Source organism: Danio rerio, chromosome 25 (genome assembly GCF_052040795.2).
Source record: "Danio rerio strain M-AB ecotype USA chromosome 25, GRCz13ab, whole genome shotgun sequence".
In the NCBI taxonomy this organism is placed as follows: domain Eukaryota; kingdom Metazoa; phylum Chordata; class Actinopteri; order Cypriniformes; family Danionidae; genus Danio; species Danio rerio.
In genome coordinates, this window is record NC_141045.1 from 35,693,233 (window position 1) to 35,713,944 (window position 20,712).

The 20,712-nt window shown below is 40.7% G+C and overlaps 2 protein-coding genes across 8 annotated transcripts in view; one reads left to right on the top strand and one right to left on the bottom strand.

Annotated features, from left to right (window-relative positions):
- tln2b (talin 2b) overlaps window positions 1-20,712 on the bottom strand; it is a 259,057-nt gene that overhangs the window by 163,922 nt on the left and 74,423 nt on the right. The window lies entirely within an intron of this gene.
- On the top strand, window positions 18,439-20,397 carry LOC147837892 (uncharacterized). Its single transcript, XM_088651696.1, has 2 exons — window positions 18,439-18,647; window positions 18,731-20,397. Exon 2 carries the CDS (start codon window positions 18,799-18,801, stop codon window positions 20,395-20,397), a length of 1,599 nt encoding a protein of 532 aa, XP_088507822.1. The 5' UTR covers window positions 18,439-18,647; window positions 18,731-18,798.

Genomic DNA, 20,712 nt, shown 5'->3' on the forward strand with positions numbered 1-20,712 from the left:
CTGATTCAGATCATTAACATGTTAACACAGAGATCCCTGAACTGATCCGTGTGTGTGTTAAGGACCAGGATGAGGACCAGAATTAAGAACCACTGCTATAAAGGCATGAGAGAATCTGTATTACTATTGGGAAAAAAAAGCATAATCCTAACTTGATCATCTGAAGTACCTCGCATACAAACACATAATGGCCTCTGGTCTTCTTCTCTGTGTACTGCCATAGAGGCAGCATTAACATTAGCCATTTTGCATTTTTGGCTTGACTTCCATAGCCTTTGCTAATATCATAACCGCCAGGCAATGACCCAGTAACTGCAAAGCAACTCCGCTGGCAATCACTTAAAACAATAATCCTTGGCCCCTGCATTGGTTTACTGTTCTTATGACATGTTATTACTAATGTTAACTGTGTGTTTAGATCCACAGCATCCCACAACCTCAAACTGCAAATGAGGACATTCATATTAACGATCTCAGAGTCATCAAACCGAGAGTAATTGAAAAACCGTAAATCAGATGGCTTTAACAACAGCTTGCCTCGCCGTACGCTCATTAATCAGCCTTCATAAATACAGGAGTCGTAAAGAGCCATGTCTGATTTATTCTGTACCTAAGACTCATTGCTATTGCTTCATTACGATTCCTGTACCTCAGGACTGGAAATGAGTCCTAACTATCATAAGCATGCCGTGCATGCATTACTGTAGGAATGTAATTTAAGGGCATTGCGATTATAGTGGAAATATGAGACATGATGCATCATATGCATACAGTACAATACTCCATGCAGGGACTGGAAAACTTAATTTGCTGATCAATGTTAAAGGCACCTGTTGAAGATTCCTGTCTGGTTCATATACAGCAAAAAAAATTAAGATTTAATAAATGTAACACCTAGGTCAGGAGTGTCCAAACTCGGTCCTGGAGGGCCGGTGTGCAGGAGAATTTAGCTGCAACCCTAATCAAACACACCTGAGCCAGCTAATCAAGCCCTTACTAGATATACTAGAAACTTCCAGGCAGGTGTGTTAGAGCTGGTCAAAGCAGGGCAGTGGCCCTTCAGAACTGAGTTTGGACCCCCCTGACCTAGGTGATCATTCTATCACCATTTCACAAGAATTCTAAATAAAAATTCCATTGAGTAGAATGACGTGTACCATAATTCTGCATTGCCAAAATTACATCATTCTTAATGTAATTTACCATAGCAGATAGGGATGTAACGGTATTGTAAATACCGTCATACCGCAATATTAATTTTTTCCGATATTACCGTAGTCGCATGACTCGGTAAAACTATAGGTCTTCTGAGAAAATTTGCTCAGGCGAATGGGAGGTAGTGGAAACTACAATTCCCATCAGCCCATGCTTGACCATCATCCCTTGCGGTCTGTTGTCGCTACAGATCCAGTAATGCGGAAATGGAGTGTGCTGCTAGAAGCGGGGATGAAAAAGAGCTGGAAAACTCTAAAGCGGGTGTTGTCGCCGCGCGCGTACTGAATAGCGGTGTTGTCGCGCGAGTTCTTATCAGCTGTGTTGTCGTGCGCGTACTGAATAGCGGTGTTGTCGCGCGAGTTCTTATCAGCTGTGTTGTCGCGCGAGTTCTTATCAGCTGTGTTGTCGCGCGAGTTCTTATCAGCTGTGTTGTCGCGTGCGTACTGAATAGCGGTGTTGTCAGCACACTGTTCAGATTGATGCAGACATGAGACTCATGGTTTGTCCTCTCAAGTGGGGGAAAGACAATGCACAATGTTACCCATTGCTGTCAACCTGGGCCAAGTCATATCTCTCTTGTCCCAGAAACCTCAGTCCCAAATGAGAGGGTTTTTTTCTGTTGCAGGGGACATTGTAAATACCCAGAGATACCAGCTTTTACCAGATTATATTTATATGATAATTTTCCTTTAAACCCATCTCTATCTAAGTGAGTGAGTGATTAAATGTTGAATGTGACGAGTTTTCAACAATACTAAATTGAAACTTTATTTTTTTTTACATGGTTTAATATTTTTTTGTTATTAAAATTGAAGTTCCTGTTTCAAAGCTTACAGATAGATGGCTGATTTGTATGTCATTGACACTTTTGGCACTTTTTTGGAGTATTTTCATAAGTTTTGTTTTTTCCTGTAAATGATTCAATAAATACCGTACCGTGACAATCATACCGAGGTATTACCGTACCGTGAAATTCTGATACCGTTACATCCCTAATAGCAGAACATTGATGGTCCAAAAACTAAATGGCGTAAAAAGTACAGATTGCCTTGACCTGAATACAATTCAACCGGACTTACACTCATCGGCCACTTTATTATGTATACCTTACTAGCACTGGGTTGGACTACCTTTGCCTTCAGAACTGCCTTTATCAGAACTGAAATATTCTGCAGAGATTTTGCTCTATATTGACATGATAGCATCACACAGTTGCTGCAGATTTGTCATCTGCATATCCACGATGTGACTCTCCCGTTCCACCAAATCCCAAAGGTGCTCTCTTGGATAGAGATCTGGTGTCTGTGGAGGCCATTTGAGTACAGTGAACTCATCGTCATATTTAAGAAACCAGTCTGAGATGATCCGTGCTTTATGACATGGCCCGTTATCCTGCTGGAAGTAGCCATCAGAAGATGGGTACACTGTGGTCATAAAAGGATGAACATGGTCAGCAACAATACTCAGGGAGGCTCGATATTTTCTCTTTTTTAGACCATTCTCTGTAATGAATGTGTGAAAAAAACACATGAATGTGTGTGAAAATCTCAGTAGATCAGCAGTTTCTGAAATACTCAGACCAGCCCGTCTGGTATCAACAACCAGGCAACGTTCAAAGTCACTTAAATCGCCTTTCTTTCCCATTCTGATGCTCGTCTTGAACTGCAGCAGTTCATCTTAAGCATTGAGCATCTGCCATGTGATTGGCTGATTAGAAATTTGCATTGACAAGCAGTAGGACAGATGTACCTAATAAAGTGGCCTGTAAATTAATTAATTTAATGCTACTTAATTATTATAATATAACATCATCCCAAAAAGCATCTCATAGATCAGGGGTGTCAAACTCAATTCCTGGAGGGCCGAAGCCCTGCACAGTTTAGTTCCAACCCTGCTCCAACACACTTACCTGTAGGTTTCAAACAAGCCTGAAGGACTCAATTAGTTTGATCAGGTGTGTTTAATCAGGGTTGGAACTAAACTGTGCAGAGCTGCGGCCCTTTTGGAACTGAGTTTGACACCTGTGTCAAAGATGGACAATAGTTCCAACGATTTCTACTTCTATGTGGATGAAAGTCGTCAATCATCTTCACCGTGAGAGCAAAAGCAAAACCATTTGAGGCCGTACTCACACTAGGTACAGTTGCCTCGAACCGGGCCAAAGCACGCTTGTCCCCCCTCCCATCTCCCCCGCGGCCCGCGCTCACACCATATCGGGCCTCGGCACGCTTACGTCATCGCTGCTGCTCTGTTCTGTGAGAAGCGCTCTCTATGGCAAGCCGTTTTAGCATTTAAATCTTTGTTCTGACTCCATAAATATATTTAGAGATATCTCTAATTATATTTTGACTAGTCAGAATTATAATTCCACTACTCAGAATGACAATTAGAGATATCTGCAATTACAATTGTACTAGTACGAAATCAGATTGGAGATATCTGCAAATATATTATGACTAGTCATATTCCTCCATTGACTTCCATTGAAAAATATTTGCAGATATCTCTAAATGAGTTTTGACTAGTCACAATTGTAATTAGAGATCTCTCCAAATGAATTTTGACTAGTAACAATTGTAATTAGAGATATCTCTAACTGAGTTTTTACTAGTCATAATACATTTGGAGATGTCTTTAATTCGTCATATTTAGAGATATTTACAAATATATTTGAAGATATCTCTAATTAATTTACTAATAGTCGAATTACAGTTGTAGATATCTTGAATTGGATTTTTCCAAGTCACGTCTCGCTTTCAGTTTCGGGCTTTGGCGCGTTTTGCGCTCACACACAAGTGTACCACGCCAAAGCCCAAGTGATCCGCGCTCAGGCACACCTCTTCCAACCGGGCCAGGGCCGGCCAAGTGAACCGTGCTTGAGCCCGATTCAGCACACTCACACTTCTCAAACGATCCGGGAAACGGGCCTGGGCACGGTACGGATGGCATAGTGTGAGTAGGCCCTAAGACAATCTGGTACCTGAAGTTCATGAGCCTATAGATACCACAACTTGCAATTCTTAATTTACGCCAAGAGCAAATTCCTTTTGTGTTCTAAGCCTTTTACATATGGAATTAGATTGGGTTGTAGTGTGGGTGTTCAGTCTGGCTCAGATTGTACACTGCTATAAAGATTTAAGCATCTTCACGTCATTTTTCCACCCTCATCATGATTAACAGTTTACATTCTAATCAACCCAACATTTCCATTCGATCTACAACTAAAATCAGAGGACAATCTTAGGTTGAAATTTAGGCTAGGGTTAGTGTGGGACAGGCCTGAAAATAGGGCTTAATCAGAACCTTGATATTTTTAACAATAAAAAACAATCAAGAACAATCTATCTCACCTGGAAATCCTAGACTTTAAATAGTAGGAGGTTAGTCAGGATATTTTAAGATATTTTGGCACATCTGGCTCCTCCCAACAGCACAAAGACCTAAATGAGACAAGGCAGGACAAAGACAAGTCCTGAAGGACTCTGCAGACATACCAAATTAATACACGCTTCAGCTAAATCAGGACAGAGCGACAAAGCCTGCTGATCCCCAACATGATGCAATTGATCGCTTGATCGTTCAGCTGGGCTTTTTGAACAAAAGCACACATTTATCTGGGTTTGAAGCCTGCAATTTGTATGGATGGGACACACGGCAGAGTAGAGAGTGTGGAAAATCCCTGCTCTAGTTCTGAATGCAAATGACAATGGCAGGTTGACCTGGAGACGAAGATAATTGTCAAATCTGTTCAAGACATTTGCTCCTCAGTTACATCAGAGCGCAGTGGGATGGCGAGCAGATTTTTCGGTCTTCTGATAAAACAGCTGACAACACTGCGCAGTAATAGGGTCAATCATATTTCAGGAGAGGTCAACAATCGTGTCATTGGAGGAGGTTGAGAGAATATTGTTGACATGAAAAAGGATACAATATGGGATTCTCATTAAATAATCTCTCTGCGGTGATGTGCAGCCGATCACAGATCAATTTACAACCTGACTGGAAATGTTGAGTCCTAACACCCTGATGTGATCAATAAACATGATTGCTGATTGAACAAATAGTTCCCACCATGTTAGGCAAGTTGCCCTTTACAGGTTGATTAAACTTTGCTAAAATGTTATTGTTTTGTGTGCTGGATGTTTACAGTTATGCATCTCTGTGGCATACATATAAAACTATCCTTGGTGACTTGGATTTAATATAAACACCATGTGCTGATTGACGAAAAAAAGCACAAGAGAAACACTTGATTAGTTCCTAGAACTATCTGTGGAAGAACACACTTTTTGATGTGTTTTGGCTACATTAACTGGGAATGATTTTAGGGTGCTTACACACCTAGACTTTTGTTTCGGAACCTGTCTCGTTTGCCCAGTTTGCGCGTTTTTTTTTTTGGCATATGTGAATCCACCAATCGCGCTCGGATCCGCGCCAAATCAATTGCTCCGAGATTGCTTGAATGAGGTGGTTTTGGCTCAATTGAAACCAACTCTGGAGCGGATTGATTGTAGTGAGAAAGCGATACGTTCCGAGCCCGGCTATATCTCAGTGTTTTATGGATATGTAATAGGCATACGGCTATATGAAGAGAGAATTATGAGTAGGGCGGGAGGTCATTCCAGACATCCCAAGTCTCCCGGGAGTCTCCTACAAAAGCACAGAGACTCCAGTATGCCCGCAAACATGTGATAATCTCCCGGTCCTAAACTACGTCGCGCACCCTTCTCACCCTTCCCCATCGCATCCCTCCTCGTTCTTCAGACACGCGCACTCCTCGTTCGTTCATCGCGGGCACCTTGTCAAACACCACCAAACCACCACCCGCTGAGAGCTCAGCAGGACTCTGCAAAATAAACTGTGAAACTCTGACCAATGTGAGGAGAGTTTACTCACACCTGATTTGTTTTAGCTCCTCTGGTCCGTTTAGAAACTTAACCGTGTGAAAGCGAACGCATCAAGAGCAAAGAGCAACAATGTAACAATTTTAATCCCCGTTTCAGAACAACTGAATCGATTCACAGATGTGAAAGCACCCTTTGTTACAGGAGTTACCTTTTAGTTTTGGATGAATTAAAAAGATATTTCACCCAAAAATGAAATTAATGAGATTAATTTTAATTCCAAATTCCGAATAAGTTTTCTGATTATAAAGTTATATTTTTATTATTGTGTTTAATTTGTATTTTTGCATCATAAGAAGCTCTTCAGCTGTTTAAAATAAACATAAAAGGCAAGTATTGGAGATTTTTTATTATTTCCGTTGGACTGTACTGGTACCAAACAAACCGCGACACCAAAACCGAGGTACATATCGACCTGTGCCTCCAGTGTAAAGGTGGCCCCCTGTATCTCTTGTGGTTGATATTTGGCCCTCAACTATATATATATATATATATATATATATAGTTGAAGTCAGATTTATTAGCCTCCCTTTTAATTATTTTTTAAAAATATTTTCCAAAATGATGTTTAACAAAGCAAGGAAATTTTCACAGTATGTCTGATAATATTTTTTCTTCTGGAGAAAGTCTTATTTGTTTTATTTTGTCTAGAATAAAAGTGTTTTTTATATATTTTTTAAATCATTTTAAAGTCAAAATTATTAGCCCCTTTAAGCTATTTTTTTCGATAGTCTACAGAACAAACCATCGTCATACAATGACTTGCCTAATTACCCTAACCTGCCCAGTTAACCTTATTAACCTAGTTAAGCCTTTAAATGTCACTTTAAGCTGTATAGAAGTGTCTTGAAAAAATATCTAGTCTAATATTATTTACTGTCATCATGGCAAAGATAAAATAAATCAGTTATTAGAGATGAATTATGAAAGCTATTATGATTAGAAATGTGTTGAAAAAATCTATCTGTGAAACAGAAATTGGGGAAAAAAATAAACAAGGAGGCTATAAACATATAGGCTATATTTATATAAATCTATAAAGTAACAACGAGGCAAGTGAGCCTCACTATTGTATCTGAAACGGTTGCTTCCATCATGAGGCACATAACTCCAAATTGTTCACAGTGCCACATCTAAAGGTGCTAGGCAAGGGCTGAACAACAAAGAACGTAGGTGAGAGGGATAAAATGAGGCGGTGCTCATTAGAGAGTGTTAATGACATTGCCGTTTCTAAAGAACGTCTCTCATGACCTCTAGTTGAGTTGAGTAGGTTTAGTTTTTATTCAGCTACACAAGTGCTATGCTAGCTGACAGAAATGATGAATCCTTGTCTCTGGGAAAAGGCAAAAAAAAAAAGAGGTTCTTCAGACGCTATAAATACCTCACAATGTAGAACAAACACCACTAGCTCTCTCTCTCTCTCTCTCTCGCTTTCCCATTCTATATCTATCTCTCATTTCCCAATCCTCATCGAATTTCCCCTTCAACCATATGGCAATTTGTCCTCTTTGAAGCTCATTGGATCATGCAAACTAATCAATGTCTTGACAATATCATGTCTCTGCCATGTTCACGCTCGCCTCCAGCACTTCCAAACACAGAGCAACACGGAGATCAGGCTTTTCCGGAGCTGTTCTCGTCTCCAGAGGCTCCTGTGAGAGTTATTCTGATTTACGTTGACTCCTTGTGATCAAGTTGAAAGTCTACAGAGACATGACTTTCCTAACAAGCACGGGGGCAGAGTAGCAAATAGTCAGGCGGGGTCGGAAAACAACACGCCTAAATACAGATGCTCACAAGAATCACAAATAGAAGCATGCACACACACACACACACACACACACACACACACACACACACACACACACACACACCATCTACTAGTTTATCATTTCCCAGATGCTTTAATCAGTAGATTATAGTGCACTGTGAGCACATGGTCCTGTTGTTCATCCTCATTCTAATTTCATTCCTACACACCACACATCAGCCAATTTGTGGAGAGGAGACAGAGTGATGAAGCCAATTATGATATGGGGATGGTTAGAAGGCCATGATGGACAGAGGCCAGTTGGCAAATTCGGCCAGGATTAAACCTCCACTCTTTTTTGAAGGACATCCTGGGATTTTTAATGACCACAGAGAGTCGGGACCTCGGTTTAATGTCTCATCCAAAAGATGGTGCTCACTGAGCAGTATATAGTCCCCTTCACTATTCTGGGGCGTTAGGACCCACACAGACCGCAGGTTGAGCGCCCCCTGCTGACCTCACTAACACTACTTCCAGCAGAGACCTAGCTTTCCCATGTGGTCTCCTATCGAGGTACTGACCGGGTGCGGATTTGATTAGCTTCAGTGGGCGACCATGTGACAGCTGCAGAAAACTTAAGTTAAAATTAAGTCAGCTTTATGGTAATGAGCCATGACGTGGTTCGGCGGCAGGCAAACAGAATGTAGAAGTCCACTGGTTGAGAGGATTCCAGAAAATACAGCCTTGTGAACTTTGGTTCCGACAACAGTTGCTCCAAAGGGTTTGAATATTGCAGTCACCAGATTTCCATTGACATGAATAATAAAAAAAAAAAGTTACTGGATAGACACTAATGTGGATTAATGTTATATATGTTTTTTTAAAAAGTGGGAATCTCATGCTAACTATAATGGTAGTACAAAACAGTATTGCTTCTTAAGAATAGTTCAGACATATGGACATGTTGGATAAGTCGAGCAAAGCCTAGCTTCCTCACATTTTGCTAAAATTAATGTAAGAGAGGCATCAGCTAATCGAGCAAAAACTGTTTCCGAAGCTTGCACGTGATCCTCCCAACAAGAGTACAGCACTTTGTCATTTAAATAAGCTTCACACTTCAAATGTCAGACCAAACCTTTTGCATAAGGCGTTGAAAAGTAGCAGGAGCGTTTCGCATCCCGAATGCTAAATCTGTATACTGCAGAAAGTTGTCTGGGGAAGCAAATGCTGAAATCTCGGCACCGCGCTGGGTTAAAGGCACCTGCCAATATTCTTTTAGGAGATCCAGTTTTGTTACGAAGGCAGCAAAACCAACCCGATTTACACAATCCCCAATACAAGGAAGGAAAAAAGAATCTGCTTTTGCTAGATCATTTACACACCTTTAGTCCATACAAAAGTCATATGTTGAATCCGGTTTGAGCACTAACAATCACGGAGAAATCCACTAACTCTGACTTGGTAATACCAACCCATTTCGTAATCGATAATCTACCTCAGTTTTCATCACTTCACGCTCGTGTGGATTTACGAGGTAAGGATTTATGCTTATTTTTTTATGCTCTTGCCAACGGAGCTGTGAAAGCAGACTGCATTGTGTCCAGGGTGGCCAGAGCAAACTCTGATGCTCTCGCCGCCTTTGGTGTGAACGCACAGTTTAAGACATACCTATCAGCACTCTCGTATTTTCCGGGAGTCACACCCATCAACCCGCCACCCTCCTGTTTTGTCATTTCTGCCGGAAAACTCCCGTAATTTCACACCCTACTACATTGGTAGTGTCCAATAGCAGCGGCTGCCCGAAATCTGGTGCATAGTACAGTTAGCTGTTTTATTCCGATTTAGAAGCGAACAATGTTCAGAGTCAGACTGAAAGCACGAATGTTAAACAATTACATTAAACAAGCACTTGCTGGACGATACAAACCAATTTGTTCACCTATACAATCACTATTCACAGTTCACAACCCTTTTTAAAAGTGAAATCAATGCCAAAAGCAGCTTCGTGCCCTTCGAAGTGAAATTTCAAGTTAATTAGCGTAAGGTTGTGATCCCAAGACCTACAGTGGGAGAATACTGAGTGAGAGGATTCATTAAGCCTAAGAATACATAATACATCCAGAACCCCTCCTTATCTTATTACAGAGACACACAGAGCGAAGAGCGCGAGAGAGGAAGAGAAAGATCTCATCTCCACCCGAACAGCTGCATGTACTCATACACCCACCCGCACTGGTTGTCATGGCCACAGTATGTGTGTGTGTAGTGCTTATCCACGCCTCACAGGGTTAGGAGTCCCACTAACTTCAAAAAAAAACACACTTCAGCTCCCCAATACTACTCCATTATCATTCAATCCCAAACAGCCAGGATTCAGGGGTGAAACCGCTCTCTTATGCTTTGAAGGTACACAAACAACCCTTCCGATTCCATTACTAACTAGTAGGCTTCTTTTTGGTTATGTTTCTATTGGGAGAAAGGGTGGACAATTGGATTAAGAAGAAGTAGTTTGTTTTGGTAACAATCAATACTTCAGATGGTATTGAGAAATGCTGGTATCTTCACAGGGCAAAAGACTCTGTGGTGGAGGACCATTCTCCGACATGATTGTTAATACAAATAGAATTGCGATTTAAATTTTGTTTATTTAACAACACATTTGCATATTTAAAGTTGTCTGATATTGCTTAACATTCACATACAAAACATATGAAGATACATTATTATAATATAAAGTTCTTTTCAACAACTTGTCTATACGCGCTAAAGAAGGTGTCCAAACTTGGTCCTCTAGGGGCGGAGTCCTGGAGAGTTTAACTCCAAACCTAATCAAACACACCTGAGCAAGCTAATCAAGCTCTTACTAAATTTACTAGAAACTTCCTGGCAGGTGTGTTGAAGCAAGTTGGAGCAGGACACCAGCCCTCCAGGATCGAGTTTGGACACCCCTGCTCTAAAGAAATACGTAATTGTCGTAACCCAGCGTGGGCTCAACTTTGGCTTAATTTTTTCAATTAAATTTCAGTTACACTTTTTAAGTCAATGGTCAGGTTTGTCCACATTAATTAGACCCAACATTGGGATACAACATCCCAACATTTCTAAAGTGTATATTGCAATTTAAACAACATTTTAATTTGAAACGTAACTTTAAATAGTGCATTTTGACAGGCCAAACACCTTAAGCATGTGACGGAAATCGTAACCCCGTCAGTCCTACGCTACCCAACCCACTGGGATCGAACCAGCAATTCTTTGCATGGGGGTCAGTTGCTCTAACAAGGAGGCTAGAGACCATTGCCTCTAGTGTCTGTCAATAGAGCAGCTTTTCGGGTTTCAGAGGAGTGAGTACCTGCACAGCACTTCACTAGCTGCCCTCTGTTACACTCACCCCCCTAAACCTCACTACCATTTGGATTCATGGCACCAATGTACCGCCCGCCAGTCTAACACCACCCAACCCGCTCCTAGCTGGGATCAAACCGGCTTACCACATGGGAGTCGGTTGTTCTAACAAGAAGGCTAAAGACCATGGCCTCTAGCACCTTTTTGGGTTTAAAGGAGTGACATTTACCTGCACAGCACTTCACTAGCTGCACTAACTACACCAATCAATTCGAGACCAAATCGGACCCAAGAATAGCTGATCGGGCGCAACTTTAGCAGATCTTTAGCAGATTTTTTTTTTTACATTTTACAAGACTTCAGTAGAGATATTATATGAGAGACTTGCTTTGTTTACCAAATAAAGTGGATCTATTTGGATTTGCGTTGTAAACATTAAATACAAGTAGAAAATGTATTACTTTTTATACAACAGTTCTGTCCGGTTCTCAAATCTGATTGGCTGATAGTCGTGCGATATTCTGCAATATCAGAACTCCTACAGCCTCTTTACCCTTTGTGTATTACTCCGCCCACATACAGCCAGCAAAAAGCAGACACTACAGATCTAAAGTTTAAAAGATGCACGCTCAACTGTTTAACTGTCACCTTATGATTTGAATCCGGAAGAAAGTAGTTCCTCATACAAAGGGTTTTTGAGACTCTCTATGTTTGATTTTGTTTTTATATACACAATTATGCCGTCAAACTGTTGTATAAACGCAATATCACACTCGTAGCAGTGCGATATGGCTGTATATCGGCACTGGTGGGGGCACTAAAAACGCACGCCTCCCACCAGTGCCGATATACAGCCATATCGCACTGCTACTCGTGTGATATTGCTCATTTATTTAATAGATTAAGGTTTTAGGTATGATACTTCCAAAATCTGCAGATTTTTAACAAAATTCTGCTCAGAAATAGCAAAAAATGTCCGCAGATTCTGTCTGGCAACTACATATCCCCTAGAAATATACAGCCTGATCTCATGAGGAAATGTAACTTTTTTATGTTTTGTCAGAGTTCGATCAAAAGAAAATGTAAAATTTTTAGAAAGGAGGCGTGGCACCCAACCCCACTCCTAAACCCAACCATCATTGAAAGATGAGCAAATCGTACTAAATTGAGCAAATGTGATTAGCGACTAAATTAAAAAGTTACGAATTGCCGTGAGATATTGTTAAAATACACAATCTCTGTCTACCTTTAAAGCTTATTAAAAAACGTACATTTTCAGTCTGTATTTTGCATAATGTTACCTCAATGGTCCTGTGTGTTTGTTTCCGTCAACGTGAATGTTTGTATGTTAAGCAAATTATTGAGAAATTGAGAAAATTATTGAAATGTTTAAAAACAATGTTCCTCAAAGAAAGATAGGAAGACATTTAGATATTTAACCTTCAACAGTGCACAACATCATTAAAAGATTCAAGAAATATAGAGGAATTTCACTGCGTAAAAGACAAGGGTGCAAACCTAAGCTGTACAACCGTGATCTCTGATCCCTCAAGTGGCAATGCATGAAGAATCCTCATTCATCTATAAGGGATATCACACATGGGCTCAGGACTACTTTGGAAAACCTGTCAAGTGCCACAATACGCAGTTACATCCTCAAATGCCAGTTAAAACTGCACAGTGCCAAAAGGAAGCCCTAGGTTAACAGTGTCTAGGAGGACACAACAGAGGACATGAAATTGCATAATATAACCCCCTTAACCCAATGGGATACTTTTGTCACTGTAAAAAACCCAATTGACCATTAGAAATCAATTTTCCTGACTAAAAATATACTGCAGATGACTTGAAGTTTGCAACTTTTCTTTCCCCACATATTAAAGTTGCCCCAAACCAGCAGTTCAGTGATGAAGCAGACAGCCAGGCTGGACTCTGGGATGTGGTCTGGGCAGCTGGCATTATCAATTAACTTCACAGAAAGCTTTTCTACAACTGAACACTGCCATCAGAGCGAATGTCAGTCAGCATGGAGGAATGGATGCGCGGATGGATGGATGGAGGAGGGGTAGCAGGTTTGCTGATCTCCAGTAACCTTCCAGCGGCTCCCTCAAGAGCGAAACATAAAAACACACTGCCAGGAATGTAATCAAATCAGGCAGAAACACTGGCCTGTTGTTCGGAGCTATTTCTGTCCTTTCTCCTTCTCACTCTCACTGATGAAAAAAAAAACAAAAGACTCAATTACTAACACTCCACCCCTCTCCATCCCTCCCTCAGTCATCTCTGTTTCTTCTAGGCCTGACCAGTTACAGAGTTACAAAGAAAAAAAATTGTGACAAAGTAACTGAACTATTTTAAATGAAATATTTCAAATAATAAATCATCATACTGTACCTCAAAAACCATGAAACAATATTTAAAAATATTATATCTAAATATATATTAAAATATAAACAAAACAACACACAATAAAAAAAGCAAATCAAATACTGTAAAATACAGTATAAACATATAAATGTAAATACTGAATCTCAATAAAAAACCCAAACACCTCAGGAACATCAGCAAACGAAATGACCAGAAATAAAATCCTATATCCCGGTAAAGAAAACCAAACCTTAAAATAAAGCTTAGAAAGTCTTTAGAGAATTTGAAATGAAAATTACAATGAAAATACAACCTCAAAAACCTCAGCAAACAAAACTAACAATTCAGACATTTCAAGGTGCAAATAATTCCAAATTAAACAAACCTTAAATAAACATCAACTACAAAACAAGATCACTGAAATGTCACAAAGAAAAAAACGCAAAACATCTCAAAACAGTTAACTTAAACAACTAAAACGTAAGATGAAATTTAAACAACCTAAACAAAAAACTTAAACACCTTAAAATTTAAACAACTTAAACAACTTAAGCGTAATGTAAAACTTAAATTAAACAAAAAACTTAAACACCTTAAAACTTCAACAACTTAACTAAAACGTAACATAAAACTTTAAATTAAAACAGAAAACTTAAACACCCTACAACTTAAACAACTTAACTAAAACATAACCTGAAAATTAAACATTTTAAATAAATAACTTAAACACCTTAAAACTTAAATTAAACAACTAAAATGTAACATAAAACTTAAACAACTTAAACAAAAAACTTAAACACCTTAAAACTAAAACAACTTATACAACTAAAATATACCATAAAACCTAAAAAAATTAAACAAAAAACTTAAACACCTTAAAACTTAAATTAAACAACTAAAACGTAAAATAAAACTAAAACAACTTAAACAAAAAAACTTAAACAAATAACTTAAACACCTTAAAACTTAAATTAAACAACTAAAACGTACAGTAAAACCCCAAAAAATGTAACAAAAAACTTAAACACCTTAAAACTAAAACAACTTAAACAAAAACTTATACAACTTAAACAACATTACCAATTCAAAGTTTTTAAAGTGCAAATAATTCCAAATTCAAACAAACCTTAATACTCAACCTTATACCAAACCTTAAAAAACCAAACAGCTCAAAATAAGTTCAAATACCTAAAAAAACAAACAAACAAGCAAACAATTACATCAAAAAACGAAAACAAAGTTAATATTTAAAAATACTTCAACTACCTTAAAATCTTAAAAACTCAAACACCTCTAAAAAACCAAGCAGAACTTATTTAGTCAGAACTAAAACAAATAAATAATAAATAAAAATCATTCCTAAAACTCACATATGTCAAATGAAATAAAATATTTATATAGCTTCAAATAAAACATATTTTACAGTCCATCACAGAAAGACATATTTAGTTTATAAGCCACTACGCTCGTCACAGACATTTGAATCCAACCAAGAGTGCAAATCCACTGATTATTCATGCTCAAAAGTGCTCTGGTCGACAGAACAATGGGTTTAAAGGGTCAGATGTCCCCTATAATATAAACTTACATAACTCTGTGATTTATGAGGTATGAAAACGGATATTTTCACACACATTAAATCAAAAAGGGTTTTATTTTTTCATTACCAGAAGACCAGACGCAGGTGCCGGTTTAGTGTTACAGCAGAACTAAACATTTTCAAGTGTTCTAGTTGGAAATCAAAAACGTCGGTAAGAATGTCACATCTCTCGTTTCACCATAACAATTTCCAGACAAATCTAACACGCGTTTCACTCAGCAGGGAAACAATTCTCTGTCTCAAAGGAGAAATAGATGCCAAAACCACTCAAATGGACATCAAGAGCATTTTAACGCACATAACGCTGATCTCAGGACAGTTTTAAAGATTGGAATCTTGGAAGCAAATGTCCATTTTTTTGCTTTAAATGCGCAATCATAACCAGCCATATTTTCGCTGATCTCCCTCCCACTTCCACCTTAAAGGTTTAATGTTTTTTTTTACATTACATCAGTCAAATCTTCTAACCAATCAAATGCTTTCTAGTATCTGACATGCCCCGCCCTCTTCAAGACGCTTCTCATGTGTTTTTTATTTCATGCACTTAAGCTCAACCACTCTCACTGGCAGAGCTGTGATAAAACAAAACGCTATTGGCTGCTTTTTTTTTAAAGGGGAGGAGCTACTCTATATCCCGCCGTGCCTTCATGTTTCAGTTGAAATTATGTCAAACTTCGAATGCAAATGAAAAGCAAAGCACTTCATTTTGGGACATTTAAATGCCATGGGCAATTTAAAGCGATGCATTCTAAATAATGGTCACATTCAAAAACTCAACAAGAGGAGCCAGCAGGAGAATTTAAAACTTATGCGTGAAAGGGTTAAATCACTACCTACACAAATATGTTGAAATTTTTATTTTGATAAGCAAAAAGAAGTTAAAAAATGCTTCTGTCAGCAACAAAAGCCTAGTGGTTTAGTCCGCCGCCATATAACACCATGATGCTCACAGCCAGTGCTTAATTTGTGAATTTTGAGGTCCCGGAACAGAGGATGTATAGCTATTTTGCACGAAAGTGGAGACCGGGGAGGGGGATGGGGGTGTGGGGCGTAGGGGGGGTTATAGGGGCAGGATGGTGGTACTAGTTATCGTTAGTGAATTGGTGGTGTTGCGGACGTAAGTTAAGAGCGAGGGCGGGGGTTAGTTGTTGCGGACGAAGTGAAGAGGGTTGGGGAGTTGCGGAAGAAAGTGAAAGCAAACAGCAAACGGGGGAGGGGGGATAGGGGGAGGATGGTGCTACTAGTTATAGTTAGATAGAGAATTGGTGGTGTCGCGGACTTAAGTTATGAGCGAGGGCGGGGGTTGGTTGTTGCGGACGGAAGTGAAGAGGGTTGGGGAGTTGCGGAAGACAGTGAAAGTGAACAGCGGATGGGGGAAGAATGCGGTCGAGGAGGGGGATTGGTAAAATGAGGTGCCAATTTTAGTGGTGCCGGATCCGGCATGTTCTGGCAAAAATTAAGCCCTGCTCACGGCGACCCGAGTTTGATTCCCATCTCAAGTTTCTTTGCCGACCCTTCTGCTCTCTCTGCTCCCAATACTTCCCAGTCTGTATACTCCACAGTCCTTTCAAATTAAAGGTGAAACCACCTAAAAATAATTACATATACAGTTGAAGTCAGAATTATTTGCCCCCCTTTGATTTATTTAATTTTTTTTCCAAATATTTCCCAGTTATGAAATGTTTTGAAATTTGATCTTTGATTTGGTCTGATCATATTTTTTCTTCTGGAGAAAGTCTTAGTTGTTTTATTCCCGCTAGAGTAAAGCAGTTTTTAATTTTTAAAACACTATTTTAAGGACAATATTATTAGCCCCTTTAAGCTATACTTTATCTGATAGTCTACACTGTAAAAAAAATGGCCATGATTTGAACGATAAAAAAACTAAAAATGCTAGAGTAAAAATCTGTAACCTGGTAAACAGTATGTTTCCTTAATATATACGGCCAATAACCGTAAATTGACTTTCCCAGAATTCCCTCCATGGCACATCACTTTTTAGGCTTTTTGTTGACAATACTATGTACAGTATTTTTTTTTTGTTTCCCATCAGTTTTGTACATTAGAGATTTATGTTGCATCTAATGTTGATAAACAATGTTTATTTCATGACTTTAATTTACAATAACTGCTGTTTAGTAGCTGTGTGAATGACACTGAGCACCTTTTATACACTGAAACACTTTTCTGCCCAACAAAAGATGTGTAGATGTTGGTAATTCAAAATACAGACATGTTACATCTATAAATTAATTAAATACATTAGTTTACTGAAGTATACCATATTTTTAACGGTAAAATACTGGCAACCACAGCTGGTTGTATAGAACAACCCATCGTTATACAATAACTTGCCTAATTACCCTAACCTGCCTAGTTCACCTAATTAGCCTAGTTAAGCTTTTAAATGTCACTTTAAGCTGTATAGAAGTGTCTTGAAAAATATCTAGTCAAATATTATTTACTGTCATCATGACAAAGATAAAATAAATCAGTTATTAGAGATGAGTTATTAAAACTATTATGATTAGAAATGTGTTGAACAAAATCTTCTCTCCGTTAAACAGAAATTAGAGAAAAAATTAACAAGTGGGCTAATAATTCAGACTTCAACTGTATAAATAAAATGGCGTCTAGATTTGAATAAAGGGCGAAGAATAAAGGCAGCCAACAACCAATCAGAATTGGCGATGAAAATTCAGCATTGGTGCACCAATAGTCAGTTTAAACCTTGCTACAGCTGTATTGTAGATGCAAAGACCTCAAATGCCATTGGTTGACAGGACATTACACACTTATCACAGGCCTCTGATCAGCTCAGAAAGAAAAGAGCCAATAAAGCGGCATCTAAACTTGAGCTGACTGTAATGGAGCCTGCTAGCTGAGCCTCTCTAAGCCATTAGGAGCGCAACGCACGCGAGCGACCCTGTGTAACATAAATCCCACAGCGCTCGCCAACAACTGTAAATCACAACACTGCAATCTTCCAGCCAGAGAAGCAGAGAGCCGGGGTCAGAGATGGATAACACCGTCCATCAAAGAGCAAAACCCAATGCTTCCAGAAAAAAAACTGCTTCAAACTAACTTGCATTAGCCCTTTCCTGTGGTTTGTAATGGAATAGGCAGCACAAATGTTAGGGATGCACTGATACCATTTTTTTTGGAACCAAACCGATCTTGATAACAAAAATCTGAATACTGACCAATACAGATTTGATCCCGATATTGTGCTGTTTTTTTTATTTATTTATTTATTTAAACTAACATAATACAGTTTCTATAGTTCTGGTGATAAACTCAAATCATATATCTCCTTTAGTAAAAATAACACACTGGGGCAGGGCCGGCGCGTGCATAGAGGCGACCTAGGCGCCTACCTAGGGTGGCAGAATAGAGAGGGCGTCGTCCCCGACACTACCCTCACCACCAACACTCTCAGTTATATCCGCATGACCGCGTCTATAGGGTGGCAGAATAGAGAGGGCGGTGTCCCCGACACTACCCTCACCACCCGCGGCCTCAGATATATCTACATGACCGCGTCTATAGGGTGGCAGAATAGAGAGGGCGGCGTCCCCGACACTACCCTCACCACCCACGCCCTAAGTTATATCCGCATGACCGCGTCTATAGGGTGGCAGAATAGAGAGGGCGGTGTCCCCGACACTACCCTAACCACCCACGCCCTAAGTTATATCCGCATGACCGCGTCTATAGGGTGGCAGAATAGAGAGGGCGGTGTCCCCGACACTACCCTAACCACCCGCGGCCTCAGATATATCTACATGACTGCGTCTATAGGGTGGCAGAATAGAGAGGGCGGCGTCCCCGACACTACCCTCACCACCCACGCCCTAAGTTATATCCGCATGACCGCATCTATAGGGTGGCAGAATAGAGAGGGCGGCGTCCCCGACACTACCCTCACCACCCACGCCCTAAGTTATATCCGCATGACCGCGTCTATAGGGTGGCAGAATAGAGAGGGCGGCGTCCCCGACACTACCCTCACCACCCGCGGCCTCAGTTATATCCGCATGACCGCGTCTATAGGGTGGCAGAATAGAGAGGGCGGTGTCCCCGACACTACCCTCACCACCCGCGGCCTCAGTTATATCCGCATGACCGCGTCTATAGGGTGGCAGAATAGAGAGGGCGGTGTCCCCGACACGACCCTCATCACCCACACTCTCAGTTATATCCACATGACCGCGTCTATAGGGTGGCAGAATAGAGAGGGCGGCGTCGGCGACACGACCCTCACCACCCACACTCTCAGTTATATCCACGTGACCGCGTCTATAGGGTGGCAGAATAGAGAGGGCGGTGTCCCCGACACTACCCTCACCACCCGCGGCCTCAGATATATCTACATGACCGCGTCTATAGGGTGGCAGAATAGAGAGGGCGGCGTCCCCGACACTACCCTCACCACCAACACTCTCAGTTATATCCGCATGACCGCGTCTATAGGGTGGCAGAATAGAGAGGGCGGTGTCCCCGACACTACCCTCACCACCCGCGGCCTCAGATATATCTACATGACCGCGTCTATAGGGTGGCAGAATAGAGAGGGCGGCGTCCCCGACACTACCCTCACCACCCACGCCCTAAGTTATATCCGCATGACCGCGTCTATAGGGTGGCAGAATAGAGAGGGCGGCGTCCCCGACACTACCCTCACCACCCGCGGCCTCAGTTATATCCGCATGACCGCGTCTATAGGGTGGCAGAATAGAGAGGGCGGTGTCCCCGACACTACCCTCACCACCCGCGGCCTCAGTTATATCCGCATGACCGCGTCTATAGGGTGGCAGAATAGAGAGGGCGGTGTCCCCGACACTACCCTCACCACCCACGCCCTAAGTTATATCCGCATGACCGCGTCTATAGGGTGGCAGAATAGAGAGGGCGGCGTCCCCGACACGACCCTCATCACCCACACTCTCAGTTATATCCACATGACCGCGTCTATAGGGTGGCAGAATAGAGAGGGCGGCGTCGGCGACACTACCCTCACCACCCACACTCTCAGTTATATCCACGTGACCGCGTCTATAGGGTGGCAGAATAGAGAGGGCGGCTTCCCCGACACGACCCTTACCACCTACGCCCTCAGTTATATCCACGTGACCGCGTCTATAGGGTGGCAGAATAGAGAGGGTGGCGTCCGCGACACGACCCTCACCACCAATGCTGTGAATGAGATCTGCTGATGTAACAGAAACAGCGCAACATGATTTAGAAACAGCAATGATCTCCATGTTGCAGGTCAAAATGAACCCATTTAATGCAGAACTAAATGCATTTCTCCACTGATTACTTATATTAACAGGAACAAATAGTCTTGGAGGGAGTGTTTTGTGTTGTGAACGCGACACGCAGTTTGAATTGTAAATGAATGGAGAATGATTGACAGGTGCAGCGGCGGGAAGCGCTGAACTGAACATGAATTTAACCACGTGAATATTTATCTGTGCTTCACATTAAACAATAAAATGGCTTCAGAACATTTAGGATATAGTAGGCCT

What these genes read in the sequence shown, in the direction of transcription:
- LOC147837892 (XM_088651696.1), top strand. Translation starts at nt 18,799, where the DNA reads ATGACCGCGTCTATAGGGTGGCAGAATAGAGAGGGCGGTGTCCCCGAC.